Source organism: Mesoplodon densirostris, chromosome 8, assembly GCF_025265405.1.
Source record: "Mesoplodon densirostris isolate mMesDen1 chromosome 8, mMesDen1 primary haplotype, whole genome shotgun sequence".
Lineage (NCBI taxonomy): Eukaryota > Metazoa > Chordata > Mammalia > Artiodactyla > Ziphiidae > Mesoplodon > Mesoplodon densirostris.
Genome location: NC_082668.1, coordinates 3,627,846 through 3,647,227, shown reverse-complemented (window position 1 = coordinate 3,647,227; position 19,382 = coordinate 3,627,846). Strand labels below are relative to the sequence as shown.

The 19,382-nt window shown below is 43.8% G+C and overlaps 1 protein-coding gene across 1 annotated transcript in view; it reads right to left on the bottom strand.

The window, feature by feature from the left end:
• COL6A3 (collagen type VI alpha 3 chain) overlaps positions 1-13,849 on the bottom strand; it is a 69,446-nt gene extending 55,597 nt beyond the window's left edge. The window contains exons 1-4 of the mRNA XM_060107382.1: positions 13,732-13,849; positions 11,366-11,983; positions 5,300-5,902; positions 1,101-1,685 (exon numbers count right to left, since the gene is read on the bottom strand). Coding sequence (XP_059963365.1) covers positions 1,101-1,685; positions 5,300-5,902; positions 11,366-11,983; positions 13,732-13,819 — 1,894 coding nt within the window. The 5' untranslated portion in view covers positions 13,820-13,849. The remainder of the gene's footprint in view (positions 1-1,100; positions 1,686-5,299; positions 5,903-11,365; positions 11,984-13,731) is intronic.
• Positions 13,850-19,382: the final 5,533 nt, after the last annotated feature.

Below are 19,382 nucleotides of genomic sequence, written 5' to 3'. Positions count from 1 at the left end.
TGGGAGAGTCACGGCATTGGCAGGCAATAATCCAACCAGTGCCCATGGGGATTCCTCCTGGGTGAGATCACAGGATCATGGAAACACATTAAAATGCAAAGAGACTCTTTGCTATGCTTGGCTGAGGTTGTGCTCATAAAGAATCGAAAGTACAATTCTCAAATCAGAGTGTTTTCCCCAACACATGCCATCAAATTCTTTCCCATCTCTTCCCTGGCGTTTCACTAAAATTGAAGCCTAACAATGACTTATATCCTATGTTCTATCAAGTTGAACTTTGGCCCTGAAAGTGTGGATTAGAAGTCTTAAGGAAATAAAAGAGAGAGAGAGAGAGAGGATTTTAGAAGACCAGAGAGCTTGAGGAGAAAGCATGCATCCATGCACCGTGGGTCATGCACCGAACATCCTTCCAGTGGTGAAGTTTGTGAGGCAGAAAAGCTTGTTTCTGTGATATCCATCTTCTTTAAGGACGGTGAATTGCACTGATTCAATTCGTAAGCTCATTGACCGTTATCCTGTCTTTAAAAATAACTGTTCAGTGATAACCATAATAAATGAGGGGTTTGGAGAACCACTGGGTTTTTATCTGCACATGCATCCCCTCACTATGCTTCCCCATTGAAGGAAATCCCTTAAAGAGAGAGGACAGAGGATGAATGCTCTATACTGCTCAGGTTTGGACCATTTAGAAGTCAACTGCCTACTTGGGAAAGGAAGAGCCAGGCTTCATCTTGGCGGAGGGGGGAGGGGGCTGGACAGGAGGCACCAGTAGAGACAGAACGCTGGGGCCTCAAGAGGGCTCAGAACAGAGAGGTGGTCTCTCGGCCAGAAGCTTCAAAGGCAAGCGGTCTCTGGTCCTATAGCCTAAGTCACACGACTCTTATTTTAAGACATACAGTTGTATCACATGGTGTTTTAAGTCATATATTTCCCAAGACAGGGTAAAAGGAAACCCAAAATAAATCTTGTTTGTTGCTATGGTTTCCATCATTTAAAAGGTGTCTCTCAGCTGAACACAAATAAAACTTGGGTTTGCTTTTTCCCCAGAGGCTCCGCCTGGAGACAGCCCTCTCACGTGTCTGACACCCTCCCCACCGCACCTTCAGTGGTTCCAGAGAGGGTCCTGAGAGGCGCCAGCAAGCCAGGCAGCACACCCTGCAAAGGGGCGGTTCGGAACTCGGCAGGAATGAACACCAGGGAGGAATCGAAAGCGATCTCTTCCAGCTCAGCCCGGTTGGCCACCTTGTTCCCGACGGCAAAGGCCATGATGCCGCTTCTCTTCAGCTCCTGGGCAGGCTGGCTGACTTCATCTAAGGACTTACCACCTGTAATCAGCACCAAAAGCTTAGGGACCCCCTCGGCGGCCCGATAGCCGGCCGCCCCCGTGAACAGGTTGTTCCGAGCAAAGTCCAGAGCAGAGCCTGTGTACAAGGCCGAGCCATCCATGGGCTTCATTTTCCTCACGGCGGTCATGACCTCCCTCTTGGTGGGGTAGGTATTGAAATAAAACTCCGGCCTCACGGTGTCTGCGTACTGAGCCACTGCCACTTGGATATAATCCTGTCCGATCTCCAGCCTCTGGATGACCTTGGCAACGAAGTCGCGGATTGCATTGAAGCTGACCAGTCCCAGGGCAGAAGAGCCATCGACCAGGAAAACTATGTCCCTCTTGTTGATTTCAATGACTGTAGGTAGCAACGTGACAAGGTGAGTAGAATAGCCTTATGCATCACATTCAGTATGACTCTCTACACAGCTAACACCACCCAAGGGGAGTTCCCTTTGCCCTGGCCAATGTCAAGTCCATGGGAGCCCTTGAGGAATTTGTCCTAACACACACATTAGTTATAGCTGCGTTAGTTATAGCTTCCCTACGGCTGGCAAGTGGGGCTCCCCAAACCCCCACCCTCTCTTAGTACTTTTTACAAAACAGTTGCACAAAAATCAATGTAGGTTTATTCACCACTTATTTACCATATTGTCACTAAAAATGTCAGAAAGCTCTTTTCTACCATAAATCCATAGCTTGGGTTTTAGAGGTGAGAACAAAGCCGTAGCTCAAATAATTAAAGAAGCAATCAGTGTCTGCTTGGAGAACCCTGTGCTTCACAATCCTGATTTCATGAACACCTATTGCCAAGTGCAAAACTTTAAAAAGCATAAACACCTCTATTCCTTTTGGTGCTCTTGTCCATGCCTTGATTTTTTCAGGCAAGGGAAAAAGAACACCAATTATTTGGCATCATAAACTTATAAAAAGGAAATCGATGTCAAAACGAGCAAGTGGACCAGAAGTATTTGCATTTAAGAGAGAGGCATCGTGCAGGTCCCACGTTACATGTTAAGGTTATGATAAGCCAAAGACAAATCACAAAGCAAAAACACCTTAACAAGATCACTGCCTCCAAGTGACTATGACCTTGTGTCCACCTGCTGTATCGACACCCAGGCAGCACACCTGAGTCTTGGGAACCAAGGCTCATATCGGGCCACAGCACCCCATCCAGAAAACGGAGAAGGCTTCCAAGACTCCTAAGATTGTAAATGGTGCAAGCAGAGACAGGAGTGTTTGCAATTTACTAAATGATCCTCTGGATATGAGGAGGCCTCCTTACTCCCTGCAGTCAGATGGATGGCACGCAACACTTTAGTTCACTTGATGTTTGATTATATTGACCGCACTGGTCCAAACTCTCCTCTTTAAGAGAAAACATGTTAATGTACCATAGATACAAAGCATTCAGGGACAGGCGCGTGGGGACCACTGCTTTGGCATTGAGTCGTGGTGTAAACAGTGAATTCCAAGTCCTCCAACTCTCCATCGAGGCCTGCAGACACGTGGATTCTCCCTACACGGGGGCGGGGCTGAGAGACCCTGAGAGCCACCCCCCCTGCTTCCTCCCTCTCCCTCTCTCCATATACACCTAAAAGCCATATATACAGCTGTGCAGTTAACCACATGTGTGCTTTCTTGACACATACAAGGACAGCGAGCACACGTGGAAACACCCACTCTCACACACGCGCCTTCCATACCGTGGATGTAGGAGTTGAAACGATAAATGCAGAGCTTCCTGAATTCAATAAGATGTATGCAACACACGGATAGATGGAGAGGAAGGCAGATCCCTTTCAGCCCCTGGTCTCTGGGCTGACTCACCCCCACCTCGTCTCCTCCCTCCCCCTCCAGTACGAGTCCTCCTCTTCCTGCTGTGAGACGCCGACAGAGCCATCTCCCCTCTTTCACACGGTTCTGCTGGGGCTGGGTGTGAAACCCCCTTACCACGGTGACCCTGAAGGTCCTGTAACCAGTCGACTGCAGCCCTCACCTCCCTATTGACCCACAGGATGCCAAGTCCCCTGCAGCCCTGGCCAGCGTCCTCGCTCTCCCACGCTCCTGTTCCCAAGCAGAATCTCCTCCAGCAAACGTCCAGTCCCCATCGTCCCTCCTCAGTGCTGTCTTCCTCAGCACCCTCCTCTTAGGGTGACTCAAGGCGACTCTTAGGTGATTCTTCTCAGTGACTTGGGGACCCTGACCTCCAATCAAGTAGGTCCTCCTGTCCCCCCAGTTTCACTGAAAAAACCAGAAGCCACTGGAGGATTTCACCCAAGCTGGTGATGCTCGCGCCCTAAACCAGAGGCTTCTGCAGGCTTCCAGGCATCAGTGAGCTCCAGCCCCGCCTCCTCCTGACAGTTCTGGGTGCGGCCAGGCTCCCTCGTGCCGCACGACTGACCGCCACACCTGGTACCTTGTTCCTTCTGCTTCCGTCCTGCAGCTCCTCGCAGCAGCCTTCCCTGGCCACTTGACCTACAGCTCTCTTTCCATGACAGCCCCCTTTAGCGTCCTCATCTGTCACACTCTGGGAGTAGTTTTCTGGTCGTTGGTTTACATTTTTGTGATCTATCTCCCCATTATACTGCAACGAGCCAGCGGCCACATCAGTCTGGTCCACCAGCACTGGGTCCCCAGTGCTTGGCCTGGTGTCCAGCACATACCTGATAGCTAAGAATATCTGTTGAATATTTACAGATGAAGCACAAAGATTAAAGATGGCTTTGTAAGTGAGGACTGAAAGTTAGCTAGGGAAAGCTGAAATAAGGGCCTGGACTGCCATAGATAAAAATGAACTTGAAACTTCTCCTGGAACAGAAATATCCTTTCATCCTTTGTCATCAGTTCAAAAAACTGGAGCCCAGAAAGTCTGTGTGGGCTGCCCAGGATCACACTGCTGGTTAACATAAGGCCTAGGACCAAAGGCCCGCTCTTCGGACAGCAGCCATGGCGCTTCCTCAGTGTTTACAAAACCTATGGAAGTCATTCTTTTGTTTCCAAAAGCATGCAAGCCCAGAGAAACTTTAATATTGATAGATTGTATTCCAATCAGAGGGAAGTCTGGAAATATCAAGAGAATTTTCTGGATGTAATTTTGCGTCAATTCTTAATTTGCCCCACCCAGCAATATGCCTAAAACCATTAATAATAAAATCCCCGACGGATGGGTGAGATCACCAGTGATGTAACCTGGTCCACCTGGATCTGCCAGATTTTTACCTGCCACAGCATCAAGCACCACTGGGTTCTTACTTAAATTTTTAAATACACTTCCCACCTCCCATGTCTGTGAAATGTATTTTCTTACGTGACTTGATTAGCTTTATATGTTTTTTTAAAATGACTCCAGTCGGGCTCTTTTGCCAAAGGCCTCCCATCTGAGTGTATAATCTCTCCGTCAACAGAGCTACTCTACAACTCAGTAATCACAGGAATAAAGGTTTTCCAAAACATTCCCCCAAGTGAGTGCTTTGTTATTTCTTACCTCCAGAAATGCCACTCCTGCTACGCACCACAATACTGACTTTGGGAAGACAGTTCTCACGTGTCACCACACTCTAATGGGCTGACTTTTAGAGCTCATTGCCATTATCCTGGAGTAACTGTCTCAGAACCGTAATGATCCCCTGAGATCCACTTTTCAGGTGACTGCATTATAAGTAGATCATACAACGATGTTTAATAACCAATGTAACTGGTTTGTTGAATTAGCCTTAAAAGCACACTTTCTTGACAATTCATGCTGTAAAAAGAACTTTCCACTCAATCACAGATCTCTGGTTTCTTTGGAACACTGCAACCGTCACAGACACCACATCCAGGAACTAGCTCATCTTGGAAGGACTCGGCTGTGGGTACTTACAGGTTCTCCTGAGGCCAATCATTCTGCAAGGTGCCCACCTGACTTCTACAAAAACACACACAGACAGCCCACTACCACACAGATGGTGAGAAAAGCATACGTACCTTGGGTGACAATGGTTGGCGGTTGCAAGACAATGTGCCTTTGGGCCACGCCAACAATGTACGGCAGTAATTGCTCCTGGACGTCCCCAAAGCTACGGAATTCCGGGACAGTAAACACCAAGTTGTCATTGGTAGCTATGTGCTGAAGCTCTGCCTTGGAGGCGGCCTGGGCTCCGAGGCCAAACGAGAAAATGCTAGCCTGCTTCAGTGCTATGACTGCGTCTCGGATTTCATCACTAGAAGGCCCAGCACTTATGAGGACCAGCACCTGGGGAACCCCTTCCTCCACTCGGCTGCCCCCTGCCCGGGTGAAGTGATTCTGCACCACAAAATCAAGGGCAAGGCCGACATTGGCCATCTCCCCACCGATGAACCCCAGGGCTTTCACTGCGTCCAGAACCTGAGCCTTGGTGGAATAGCTGTTTAAGGAGAACAGGGTTCTGGGCTCATCGCTATACTGGACCACCCCCACTTGGATCTGCTGAGTTCCAACTGAGAGTCTCTCAAGGAGATTTACAAGGAAGTCGCGAATGACTGCGAAATTGACACTTCCGGTGTTGTTTGATCCATCAATTAGGAAAATAATGTCAGCAGAGTCTTGTGCTTTAAAAGAGAGAAATGCAAAAAATGTGAAAGCATTAGAACAAGTGACCACATGCATCGTTCAGTGTTCTGACATGTTTCTTGGGAAACCAATAAGAAACACGAAATACGGACAAACAAAACACATGTTGATTAAGGAATGTGAAATTCTCTTTTAGTTCTGCATTCTGAATGCATAAGAGGCAACTTCTTAACAGAAATGATAGTGTTAAGTAGGGCATTTAATATCAAGTTTTCTTCTGTGCCATCTCTGTCGTCAAATTTCAAAACATATTCAATTTCTGGGTATATTCTGAAATTTTCTACTAAATTTGGAGGGAACTGTAGTTGCATGGAATTATGCATTACCATACCTACAGGAGAAAGTGAAGGAGTATATTAACACAGGTCCAAAGATGATTTCTAATTTGAGGACAGTTCTCTTATAATCCTCAAGTCATTATAAGAATTTTCTTTGTCCAAATCCACAGCACAAAACAGAATCCCAGATTTAGGGTCTGGTGATTCATCATCCCAGTATGTTAAACACGTGATTCCTTGAGCAACTGTTGTTCCTTCTTTTTGACTTTAAAAACCTGGCTGTGTATCAACCACTTTGGGAATATGAAAAGAAGACCTCAAACAACATTTACAGTTTTGATTCAAAAATACTCTGATATGTTTTGGTTTGATTTTCGTTTCTTAAATGACGTTTAGTTGCGTGAAACTCAAATGCAAGTCTGGGATTCAGCTAAATGTTTTCTTCATTTATTTTTGCCCTTGCCTCTATATTCAGTCACAAAATGCAGAACAATGTTAAGCAGAGTGATATGAAACCAGTCATGACATAATTATCCAACCTTATTTTTATGACCTCCTAGATCGAGTGTCTGGCAGGACCATGGGCATCTAGTAAACCCTGAATCAGAATTAGCTCTGGAGCTACACAAATGGACATAAAAAGGCTGACCCAGATCTCTTTTCTCCCCACAATGGCAAACATGACAGAGTTCCATTCTGTTACTGAGAACGGGGGTTTCACAGACGCACTGCGCGAGGAAGAGCAATCCATGAACTATGAACCTGGGTGGAATATTTCAAAGCCTCATCTGCTAGAATGTTTAAATCTGGCTGATTTAAATGATATGAAAAGTAAAATTATTCTAGCAAATATATTTTAATAACTTAAGTATGTGTTAGGGATAGGAGGAGATTTTACGTGAGCATAGATGGTATTTATATTCTGGATTTTAGGAAGCTATGTTTGGAGTATAATTGTAATAGTATAGGTACAATCATTCACTCTGATATTTTTAATGACAGTGAACATTTTATACATCAAATTAATGTTTCCTGGTACCAACAAAATTGCTTTTACTTCCACAATGGAAACAGGATACAGATTTTGTCTCATGAAATGAAGGAATTTTGCTATAGTGAAATGATGTTCTTACCCAAGCTCTCCCCTTGGGGAATCTGAGCCAAGGATGGCTGCAATTGGGATTACTGAAATCAGAACTGCTCTCTTTCTCCCCTTACATACATGAAACCCCTAACAGCAATTTTGCAGAGGAATTCCTTTCATAGGGAAAGATACTAATGTGAAAATATCTTGTAAGGTTTTATAAGATATTAACTTAGCGTTTGCTAAGAATTGCAAAGCATTTGCTACTCTTCAGCCAAACCGTAAGGTTCCTGGAGGATCTTATGGGATGGTGCGGTGCCAGCAGTGTGAATTATGTTGCAAGCCATAGAACTGGCCCGCATGGTGCCAGGAGCTCCAGGTTCAGCAAACCATACCACAAAATTCCTCAACACTTCCCAGGCCTAAATCAATGACCCAAGGGACAAAGGAAGATTTGCCCCTTACTCAGCAAACTGAGACCTTTAAAGGAAGGACTAACTCTGAACCTAAGATCAATAAAAGAAGAACGATCTCTAAATCACAGATGACTCATTCCTTATTAATTTATTACTTACTTTTTGATTGCAGTTCACAATAGAATAAATAAAATAACAAACACTGAGGGAAAACCCTTGATTATTGCTCTTCTAAAAAGCTGAACCACAGCAGGTCATAGAAAAATGTTGGATAATTTGTCATCACTGAAAAAACCACGTTGTCCTCTTATGCACACAATGATGGGACACACAAGGGCATGCTGTTATCCAGGAGAGCCGAAGCCTCAGACAGACACAAGAGAGACTGGTTCTTGTGTACAGCAAGGCATACCAGGGATCAATATTAACTCTAAGAGGAATCAAATATTTCTAAAATTTAAAATGTGAAGTTGTCTGGTTTTCTGCTTTTATGGCTCATGTATCACCCCATCTGTGGCATTTTCTATGGAAAAGTTTCGAAACATCCATGGAAAAATCATAGGTTCCTTCAACATCATTGGAAACACTACTTTCCTGAGCACATTGGTGTGGGCACAATGCTTTCCTTAGCTCATGGGATGCTTCCTTTTTTCAAGCAAAATTTAAAAGATCACATTTGTATTTCCTATGCAAACACAAAACTGCAGATAGGTTTTGTGAGTTTTCTAAATCTTTATATTTTGCAAAGAAAAGAAAGCTCATCCTCACTGATATATAGGTCACCTTTAGCTTTTGCTTTAGTAAAGCTTTTGTATTTTATATCCATTGATAAAAAGGGATTTTAAAAAACACAACTCTCAGTGATTACTTGAGTACAGTTCATTTAGAACAGTGGCCATCATATATATATATATATATATATATATATATATATATATATATATATATATACATGGGAATAAGTTACCTACCTAGTGGGCAGGAAATGGAAAGAAATGGCCCTAACTTATTAGCAATCTCCATAATGCCTTCCTGACTACCTTTCCCAAAAACTATAAGCAGAGAATTTTTATTATTATTATTATTATTATTATTTTGCTGTGGAACATGCAGTGGGACATGATACTGGCAGAATTGCAGAGTGAAGTTAATTAGAAAAGACAACATAAATGGATTAATATACCACCCTGGTGCTGCTAGTGGCTTGAACACTAGAAGACAGAGATGCTTTCTTGGCATAAAAACAAAGGTTTTGTCATCTGTGTGGAAACAGACTATGTTGACAGGCTCGCTTAGCATTCATATGGTAATCTAATCATTTATCCATTTATTTAATGGTTAAACATAATGGCAAACTCATCCACCCGTTTTCCTGAATTGGCCAAAACACCAATAAAGAGAAGATGTTCCATTTCCCTCCTGATCCCTTTCATTGTTTTTGACATGGATGAGTTATTACCCCTATATTCAGAAAGGCAATGATTAGTGAATTAGTGAATTATTGATGCTGAGAACATTGTAGCAAATGGAAAAGGTCATTAGAGCTGCCATCTTGTAACCTCCTTGTAACCTGCAGTGCTTGGTTTGGGGTGCTCTCAGGGTCCACCTTCTTTTCCTGTAATCTGGCAGGATGGACACTAGAGTCATAATGCAGAGGTGAGACACATCATTTGAAGTAGGGAATGCTATTCAGGTTTAATGCAAATAATCCAGACTGTGCCTCACCCCTCTCTTAGAAGTAGACCCACTGGTAGGGTCATGAGCCCTCCCACCCCTATCAAAGCTGAAATCACGGATAACCATTGGGGAAACCATGTTATGAACAATCTCCTGAAACGCCTTGGGGTTGGTTAGTTCTGAAACCCTTCTCTTAACCACGATCTGCCTCCCGGCTCCTATCTAATGACGTCTACCCATCTTGCTCCCCACTCCTTCTTTTTGGAATCTCTCTTATGAAAAACTGATGTCTAGTACTATTTGCCTAAAAAACACCATTATTCTGATCATAATCCAGAAAGCCTTTCTCTGGACTCCTCCTCAACTGCCTCTAGGTCTCTTCCCCCTCATCCTGGCCCCTGCTCCTCTGGCTTTCCAGAAGTCTCCCAGCCCCTTCCAGCTCTCATCTGCTTCCCCGCCCAGCCAGGTCCCCAGGGCGGGCTATTTCAGGAATTTACTAGCTACCATCTTAGCAATGGTAAATTTCCTTCCCAAGAAGATTTTCTTGCCTCTCTATCATCCTCTCTTTGCAAGCTCCAACCTGGTAGCTTTTTTCTTCCAAGAGTGCCTGAGATACCTTCAGAACACCAGGGAGCCACGCTCATGGACAAGACCCCAGGCTGTGGTCTCTGACAACAACTGGACATCACTGCAAGTCAGCAGTTGCTTCTTGATCCTTTTTTGTGATCCTTTCCTCATATCCCTGTTGCAGCTGTTCAAACATAACTTCGATTCCTCCAAGCTCCCAAGCACCACTGCTTCTCTCCCTCTGTCATCTTCTCTTATTGGATGATTGATGCCAACTCAACCTGAACACTCTCAACGTCTCCCCTTTCCACCTCAATATCTTAGAAATATGATACATTTCTCCTCCTTTCTCTTCATCTTGTGGGACACACATCTCTCCTTCCGGAGCTCATCTCTCCCTTGAGCTCTTCCACCCTAGATTTCTGCCCACTCACCTAGAATTCTCTGCTACCCACTGTCAGTTGGCACCTTGGGCTCATTTTGGGACACAGGGAGTTCCCTCTGTCCTGCTCGTCACTGATGAGGAAGCCTAGCCCTGGTCAGAATTGCTGTGGTGCAATACATTTGAAATTTACCTGTGGAATTCCTTCCCTATCAGTCTTTAGGCACTTAGCACTGGCAAGAGAGCTAATAGGTGTGACTGGTTAAGTGACTTGCCAGACAATTTGTTCCATGCACATTACCATGCATGAACACATCCATGTAAAGTCGCTGCATCATCAGTACTTCCAGAGTGGCAGTTATGAGGACCATTGGAATCAGAAGCATCTCTATGGGCACAGCCATGGTGACAGTGTGGAGGAGAAGTGAGAAAACCCACTCCAGAGCCAACATGTAAGGGCCTCCAGCTCTAAAACTCAATTTCTTCAAAATAGATTTGGACTGGATCGTCTCTAAGGCGTCTCACAATTCTAATTCCATCAAATCTCTGAAATAAATCCCATAGAGTCAAAGAGAGAAGCTCTGCGTGTTGCTTCACTGGACCCAAAGTGGACCCCCCCTCCCCCTCCACTCAAGCTCTTTCAGACATGGAGCTTTCTTTAAAGGAAACGGGCTCTCTATCCCAGGAACAATGAAGGGATTTCTGTTAGATGCCTGCCCAGCCACGCTGAGTCTGTCTTGTCCAAGGAAGGTAGAAGCAACCTCTTGTGGGGTCATAATATCAGGATGTGCTTTTTTAGAGTTAGAATATTAATTGGCTCAAAAGCAAAGAATTCCTCTTGAAGGTAGATGAATTGCTCTGTTTTGGAAGGAGACTACAGAGAATATTCAAACCTTTGTTTTTAGACCTGTGAACAGGCATCTCTTCCCTAATCCGCCCACCATCTTTTAGCCGTAATATTGCCTAATGCCAGCGGTTGCCAAGCTTATCTCCAAAGAAGAGCGAGGCAGGCAGCAGCTTGGTGATGTTGCCATTACCTGTGATGTCTTTAAGGGTCTCTGTGCCTCCAGCCCTTTCTGGAGTCATGGATGAATGCACACAGGCCACTAAGTTTCCTACTATGTCATGAAGTGAGGTAAAATTCTCTAGGTTGAAAATATGCGTATTGAGCAGTTCACTTGCTGTTTCTTTTAACGCTCCTTCATCTGCATCCTCAACTCCAATTGCAAACACGTTAACATCAGCAGATTTAAGTTCCGCTGAAGGCAGAGCAAGGGCATCCTTCGAGTGTCCATCGGTTAACGCTATGATAACCTGAAGGACTCCATCTCTGGCCCGGCTTCCGGCAGCCTCAGTGAGGTGATTTTGCATTACGTATTCTAATCCTCTTCCAGTCTGATTGCTTCCCCCAGTATAAGACATGTTGGAAACATGGGAGAGGACTTCTTGTTTAGAACGATACGTATTTAACAGGAACTCGGTATCTGGGCTGCCGTTGAACCAGACCAGAGCAAAACGGAAATCGTTTTCTCCCACAGCTAAGGATTTTATAACATCATATAGAAACTCTTGAACAAGTTGGAAATGTTCCTTTCCAATGCTCCAAGAGGAATCCACTAGAAATATTATATCGGCAGCAGCGCCATTTTTGACATCTTTAAAAAAAGACATTGGTTTAGATGTTTCTCCTGTTCAAGAAATGACTTCCCATCAGTGCAAAGCCTTCCTCAACTCATTCAGTTTCCACTGTGCTGTTACTAAATAATTTACACCTCATGTGTGAAACAGGCGGGGACGCTGACTTACCTGAGAGACAGGGACCTGGACACATGGACCCAACAGCTGTCAGTGCCCAGTCATTGGCCCAAGTTCCATATGCAATGACTGCCATACATGGACCAGTAGCAGGTTCCACAATGGGGAAAAACATTCCCTGGCATGTCCTTTAACTCTAGATGATTCTTTGTGGTAGTTTGAACCCCAAGACCCACCTGCTCAGATGGGAAGGATACCCTATCACAGGTAACCAAGCATCATCTTAGAAATTCCTTCCTCAGCTTTGGGTCTGAAACTGGGCCCGGACAAGACAGAATACTGAAATCTACTACTGTTTTACCTCCCATGCTTTGGGCAATTTGCCAGAAAAATAAATGTCATAAATACATCTTAAGTGAAGAAGACTTGTATAACTGTAGGGAAGGGCAAAGTCTCATTTTTTTCAGACTTTTTAGCATGAAGAAAGGCACCCTAACTCGTCACTACATTTTCAGAGCCATCTAAGCCCTCTTAGATGCTGAACAGTATTCATCTCTTTCAAAGATGAATCCAGGGCTTCCCTGGTGGTGCAGTGGTTGAGAGTCCGCCTGCCGATGCAGGAGACACAGGTTCGTGCCCCGGTCTGGGAAGATCCCACATGCCGCGGAGCGGCTGGGCCCGTGAGCCATGGCCATTGAGCCTGCGCGTCCGGAGCCTGTGCTCCACAACGGGAGAGGCCACAACAGTGAGAGGCCCACATACCTCAAAAAAAAAAACAAAAAAAGATGAATCCAGTTCTCTCTCAAAAGTAAGAGCAGGAGGCTCCAGGTGCCAGGCTGTGGGTGGCTGGGAAGTGCCCTTCTGCACTGGGCCAGGCTGGCTGTGCACAGCAGGCCCCTGGACTCTACTCACCTGGGGCTGACCCGATGCCCCAACCCATCCTCCCCTGGCATTGAGGTGGTCCTCACCAGGCCACCATCTAAGAACTACCAGGTCTGGAGGGAGAATCCCCATCAGAAGCTCAGCTCTCCAAGCAAAGCAGAGGGACCCAAGTCAATTCTGCCCAGCTCATAATACATGGACCATTTCTCATTTTTCTAAAACTCTGCAAGCAAGTTCTTAATAGGATTAGTTGGGATGTATTTTTAAGTAATTTGGGGAAACTGATATTTTACAGATTTGATGATTCTAGATGAAAAATGTCTTTTCCTGCCCAGAGTGGGAAAGAAATGGTGACATTTGTGTTTGTTTTTGTTGTTTTTGTCAGGGAAAATAATTTTTTACTCTCAACCATTGTCTTCTCTGGGTTTTATGTGCTCAGCCATCAACCAATGCCAGAAATGTGGAAAAGCTCTTCAGATGGTAAAATATTTTCGACACAAACTTCCTGCTCACACCCAAGGTAAAAACAAACCACTTGCAAACCACCACCAAGATATCAAGCCCAAGTTTCAGTAAAAAAGAATCTCTCTCTCACTGGATAAAGAGGAGCAAAAAGTCTGTAAAACAGATGAACATCCTGTAGCCAATGGCTTGGCTATCTCTTCAAAGCTTATCTAAGCTCTATATTCAGCACATGATGTCTAAGATCTAAAATCAGAGAATACTGTTCCTTTTAATGAAATGAAGAGATGTTTCTGGAGCTTACCTGCTTGTTGTTGTGCACGAGTAAAGGAAAAGCCTGAGAAAAAAAGGCAAAAGATGGCCACTAAAGGCAAATGTCGATGCTTCCTCATTTTGATTTTGTCTAAGCACCAAGTGAGAACCTACGAGAGAAAACAGGACAAAGGAGAATGATCAGGTCTTAACTCCCCGATTACTAATGAATGAATCAAGGATTTATCCCTTTTATGAAAAATAGTTTTGACTAAACATAGACATGAGAATCTTTGAATCTCATGATTATAGGACTTTGGCCATAACTAAAAATTGTGCAGTTCAACCTCTTTTCCTCTCAAATTGAGGCAGGCAAAAATAGTATATCACGAAACAAATGGCAGAATGAAAAAGGATCAGGAGAAAAGGTGCTCAGAGGCACAAAGGGGCAGGTTGGTGATGCCCAGCCTAACAGTCAATCATGTCTAAAGGAATCCCACAGGGAAGCTTCCGTTCAGGGAGGGAACGGACTTCATCCAAGTCACAACGTGTGCCAACACAACCATGGCAGCTGGGACCATTTTGAATCTTGCCCTCATTCTCTGTTAATATTTAGCACTTTTCCTCCAACAAAAACCTTCTGTGTGTCCAACTCCAATCACAGGATGGAGCACACCCTGGGATACTGAATTAGCAAGACTGAAGCCAGTCATCAGGGCTGACGGCCACGTAGCGTGGTCTCCCATGCAAATTTAACTTCCAGCCAGCCGGGCTCAAGTCTGGATGGGTGCAGTAGGCTGTGTCACCATCACTTTTCCCTTCAAGCAAACACCACCTTCTCCCCATGCCACATCTGAAAGCACCCTGACCCATACCAAACCTTCAGGTCAGCATCTTCACCCTCCAATCTCCAGTGACAGCAGCTTGAGGGTCTGGGCTCTTCCTTATGACCGTCCAGAGAGCCGGCCTAGGTCTTCTCCATCTGGGCTTAGGTCCCCTTGCAGGACATCACCTCTTTTCTCTTCCCCTTGATCCAAGGCTCTGGTTTCCCCCAACTCTTTCTTAGGTCTTGGGTATATGACCTGTGCAGACCCACTAGACCCCATGCTTGATTTACTGATTTGTAGTTGCTGTCTTAAAATTCTTAATAACTTTTTTTTTTTTTTTTTTTGCGGTATGCGGGCCTCTCACTGTTGTGGCCTCCCCCGTTGCGGAGCACAGGCTCCGGACGCGCAGGCTCCGGACGCGCAGGCTCAGCGGCCATGGCTCACGGGCCCAGCCGCTCCGCGGCATATGGGATCCTCTCAGACCGGGGCACGAACCCGTATCCCCTGCATCGGCAGGCGGACTCTCAACCACTTGCGCCACCAGGGAGGCCCAAATTCTTAATAACTTTTGGACAAGGACCCTTCATGTTCATTTTGCATCGAGCCCACAGATTCTGGAGCTGGTCCTGGCTACAGTTGTGCATGTGTATCAATGACTCTTCTTACCCTTACCCAGACTTGGCAGGAGTTCCCTGGTGAGAGCCTTGGGTAACAGCATTAGAGAGGAGGGGCATGCTGGTCAAAATTATTGGTTATTTTTTCTTGTCCTTAGTTTCAAGAAGTACTATTTAATATTGAAAATTATGTAGTATAGACCACAGTCAAGCGAGAAATCCCATTTGGTTTAAGAAACCTAAATATTTTCATCTGGAGAGATTGGGTTACCATCATAATTTACAGCTCATTGTTAGGGTTTGAAGATTAAGAAGGCAGCCTTGGGAATTACAGAATGAAAAGGTAATCATCATCAGTATAAATAAAAATCAAAAAGCTCTCTCTCTGAGGCACTTTTTGTTAGAAATAGAAAAACAAATCCTAAAATGCATATGGAATTTCAAAGGACCCAGAAGAGCCAAAGCAAACTTGAGAAAGGAAAAATAGAGCTGGAGACCTCATATTTCCTGATTTCAAATCATATTACAAAGCTACTGTAATCAAAACAATATGGGACTGGAATAAAGACAAACATGTCAACCAATGGAATAAAATAAATATTCAAGAAACAAACCCTCAAGTATATGGTCAAATAAGCTATAACGGTACCAAGGCTACACAATGGGGTCAGGATAGTCTCTTCAACAAATGATGCTGGAAAAACTGTATATTCACACGCAAAAAAATGAAGTTGGACCCTTACCTTACACCACTTACAAAGAAGTAACTAAAAATGGATTAAACATGTAAATGTAAGACCTGAAACTATTATACATTTAGAAGAAAATATAGGAGAAACTCTTCATAATATTGGGTTTGGTCATGATTTCTTCCATATGACACCAAAAGCACAGACAACAAAAGCAAGTACAGACAAATGGGACTCTATCAACCTTAAAGAACGTTTACACAGCAAAGGAAACAATCAACAGAGGGAAGAGGCAACCTACAGAATGGGAGAACATATTCACAAACCATATATCTGATAAAGGGTTCATATCAGTGCACGTAAAGAACTCCCACAACTTTACAACAAGATCTGATTTCAAAATAGGTAAAGGACTTGAATAGACATTTCTCCAGAGAAGACATACGAATGGCCAATAAACATATGAAAAAACACTCAGCATCAGAGAAATGAAAATCAAAACCACAATGAGATAATTCAAAAAGAGTCATGTACCACAATGTTCATTGCAGCTCTCTTTACAAAAGCCTGGACATGGAAGCAACTTAAGTGTCCACTGACAGATGAATGGATAAAGAAGATGTGGCACATATATATAATGGAATATTACTCAGCCATAAAAAGAAACAAAATTGAGTTACTTGTAGTGAGGTGGATGGACCTAGAGACTGTCATACAGAGTGAAGTAAGTCAGAAAGAGAAAAACAAATACCATATGCTAACACATATATATGGAATCTAAAAAAAAATGTTTATGAAGAACCTAGGGGCAGGACAGGAATAAAGACGCAGACATAGAGAATGGACTTGAGGACATGGGGAAGGGGAACGGAAAGCTGGGATGAAGTGAGAGTACCACTGACATATGTACACTACCAAATGTAAAATAGATAGCTAGTGGGAAGCACCCACATAGCACAGGGAGATCACCTTGGTGCTCTGTGACCACCTAGAGGAGTGGGATAGGAGTGTAGGAGGGAGACGCAAGAGTGGCAATATGGGGATATAGGTATATGTATAGCTGATTCACTTTGTTATACAGCAGAAACTAACACACAATTGTAAAGCACTTATACTCCAATAAAGTTGTTAAAAAACAAACAAACAAAAAACCACAATGAGATATTGCCTCACATCCACTGAGATGGCCACTATCAAACAAACAGTAAACAAGAAGTGCTAATGAAGATATAGAAATATTGGTACTCTTAGGCACTGTTGGAGTGAACGTAAAACACTGCAACCACTTAGAAAACTGTATGGAGGTTCCTCCAAAACTTAAAAATAGAATTACTATAGAAGCCAGAAATCCAGCTTCTGGGTACGTATCCAAAATAATTGAAGACAAGATTTTGAAGATATATATATACACCCAAGTTTAATGCAGCATTATTCATAATAGCGGAAACAACATAAATGCTCATCAATGGATGAATGAATAAAGAAAATGTGGTATATACATACAATGAAATATTATTCAGTCTGAAATAAAAGAAAGAAATTCTGTTATAGGCTACAACATGAATGAGCCTTGAGGACATCATGATAAGTGAAATGAGTCAGTCGCAAAAAGACACGTACCTCAAGATTCCACTTACGTGGGGCATCTGAAATAGTCAAACTATTAGAAACAGAAAATAGAATGGTGGTTGCTAGAGGGAGGGGGAGGGGGGAAGGAGAGTTAGTGTCCAAAGGGTACAGAGGTTCAGTTCTGCACGATGAAAAAGTTCTAGAGATCAGTTACACAACAAGGTACATGTAGATAACACTACTGTACTATTCACTTAAAAATGATTAAATTTGCTCACTTGCTCTACCCTGGGAATCTTCCAGGCCTTTCCATCCAGTCATACCTTTCTTCCCCACACTCTGCTAGACCTATTCTTGAGTTTGTCCTTTGAAAAAAAAAAAAAAAAAAAAAAAACCAGCACATGTGGTCTTTGTAAGTTTTCTTAATTGAGGATATCCAGTTTAGAATCATGTAAATTCTATGTCATGTGTGTTTTACTACAATCTTTAAAAGGATAGGAAAATTTACCTGAGATTTGTTAAAGTATGGGTTACTCCGTACACCTAAATTGTAGCCATCAGTTTAACAGGAATGGTATAAATGTGGCATCTTGTTTTTGAGGCATGTGTCTTTAAGAGCTAAAACAGGAAAACAATACAACTGCACATATCTTCTTAAAGCATATGTATGTGCCCCTATAATTAAATAACACAACATTTGTCCTTGCTCCTAAATAATATTTGGAAAGGAAGAAGAAAATAAGTATTTGGCAGCAAAATATTAAGGTTTGGGGAAGAAGACTTCAATCCCAGGAAAGTGAAAAGAATCTGATATGAACACTGAGATGTGGTACAAAAGTTATTTCTACCCCAACTAGTATCATTAGAGCTACAAAATCAGGTCCGCCTAAGGCCTAGGCTTTTGTACCTGCTTGACCTTCCTACCTTGACCTTCCTCTCGCCATAGGCCTTCCATGGGTCTGGTGATTCTATTTGTGGTTGTCCGTTGTATATATAATTCAGGAATCCCATTTTCCCCTCATTGCTAAGGAAGACAATGTTAAGGGTGGTCTAAGGTTCTCAACCTTGCCATCTAGAGCAACAGAAATAATGACAGCAAAGGAAAATCTGTCTGGCTAATTAGCGACCTGGCCTTGGCAGGGGACTAGTGTCTAGATGGACTTCTTAGCAAGATGCACAGAGGGCCAAGGAGAGCAAAAGGCAGCCCCTTATCAAAGCTGTCACCCAAGGACGTGGATGAAGTGGGCTCAGTCCCATGATTTTTCCTGCCAGAGATCAGGCCCGGAGGGAGGAGCTAGGGTCCAGATCCTGTGGCCCAGCTGTGAGGAACAGCAAGACAACAGAGTGTGGGCCCCAGGCCAGCCCAGTCAGCCAAATTGGTGGGATAGAAAAAGACAAAACCATAAACAAGAGAATGGATTCCAAGACCCACTGTTGCTTTGGATTTTCCAGGGAGGTCAAACCAAAAGTATCACCTGTGATAAAACATATTTACCCTGTGATTCAAATTCTGAGAACTTGAAGATACAACCCCAGCACCTAATACAAAACCACCTGTCAATACAACTTTCTCTTGGAAGTGTATCAACAGTGAGAAGGAAAGGTTTTTCTGATGATGATCAGAAGGTCAGTCATCAAGAGAACGTATTTCTTTCTACAATGAAGTGACAGCCAGTGGTGATAATGGTGACATTCCAAAAATGACAGCCCAATCTTCTTGGCTTGAAATGGTCAACACGTGTTAGGCAGGGATCTGTACGATATAGGAGGGCAGTCCTCAGCTCGCAGCGCTTTGGTTCCACAGCGTCCCCAAGTCCTGGTTAGTGCTCAGGGGAGTCCCCTCAGGCAGTGTAGAAACCCACGTTTGTCTGGTTGGTCTGTTTTCTTCACTGAGGATGAATGCCCAAGCCACCGCCCCAATGTGGCCCCATTGCTCTCTAGAAATCCTGCAAGACCATGCTCTACTCTGGGAATCTTTTAGGCCTTTCCATCCGGTCATACCTT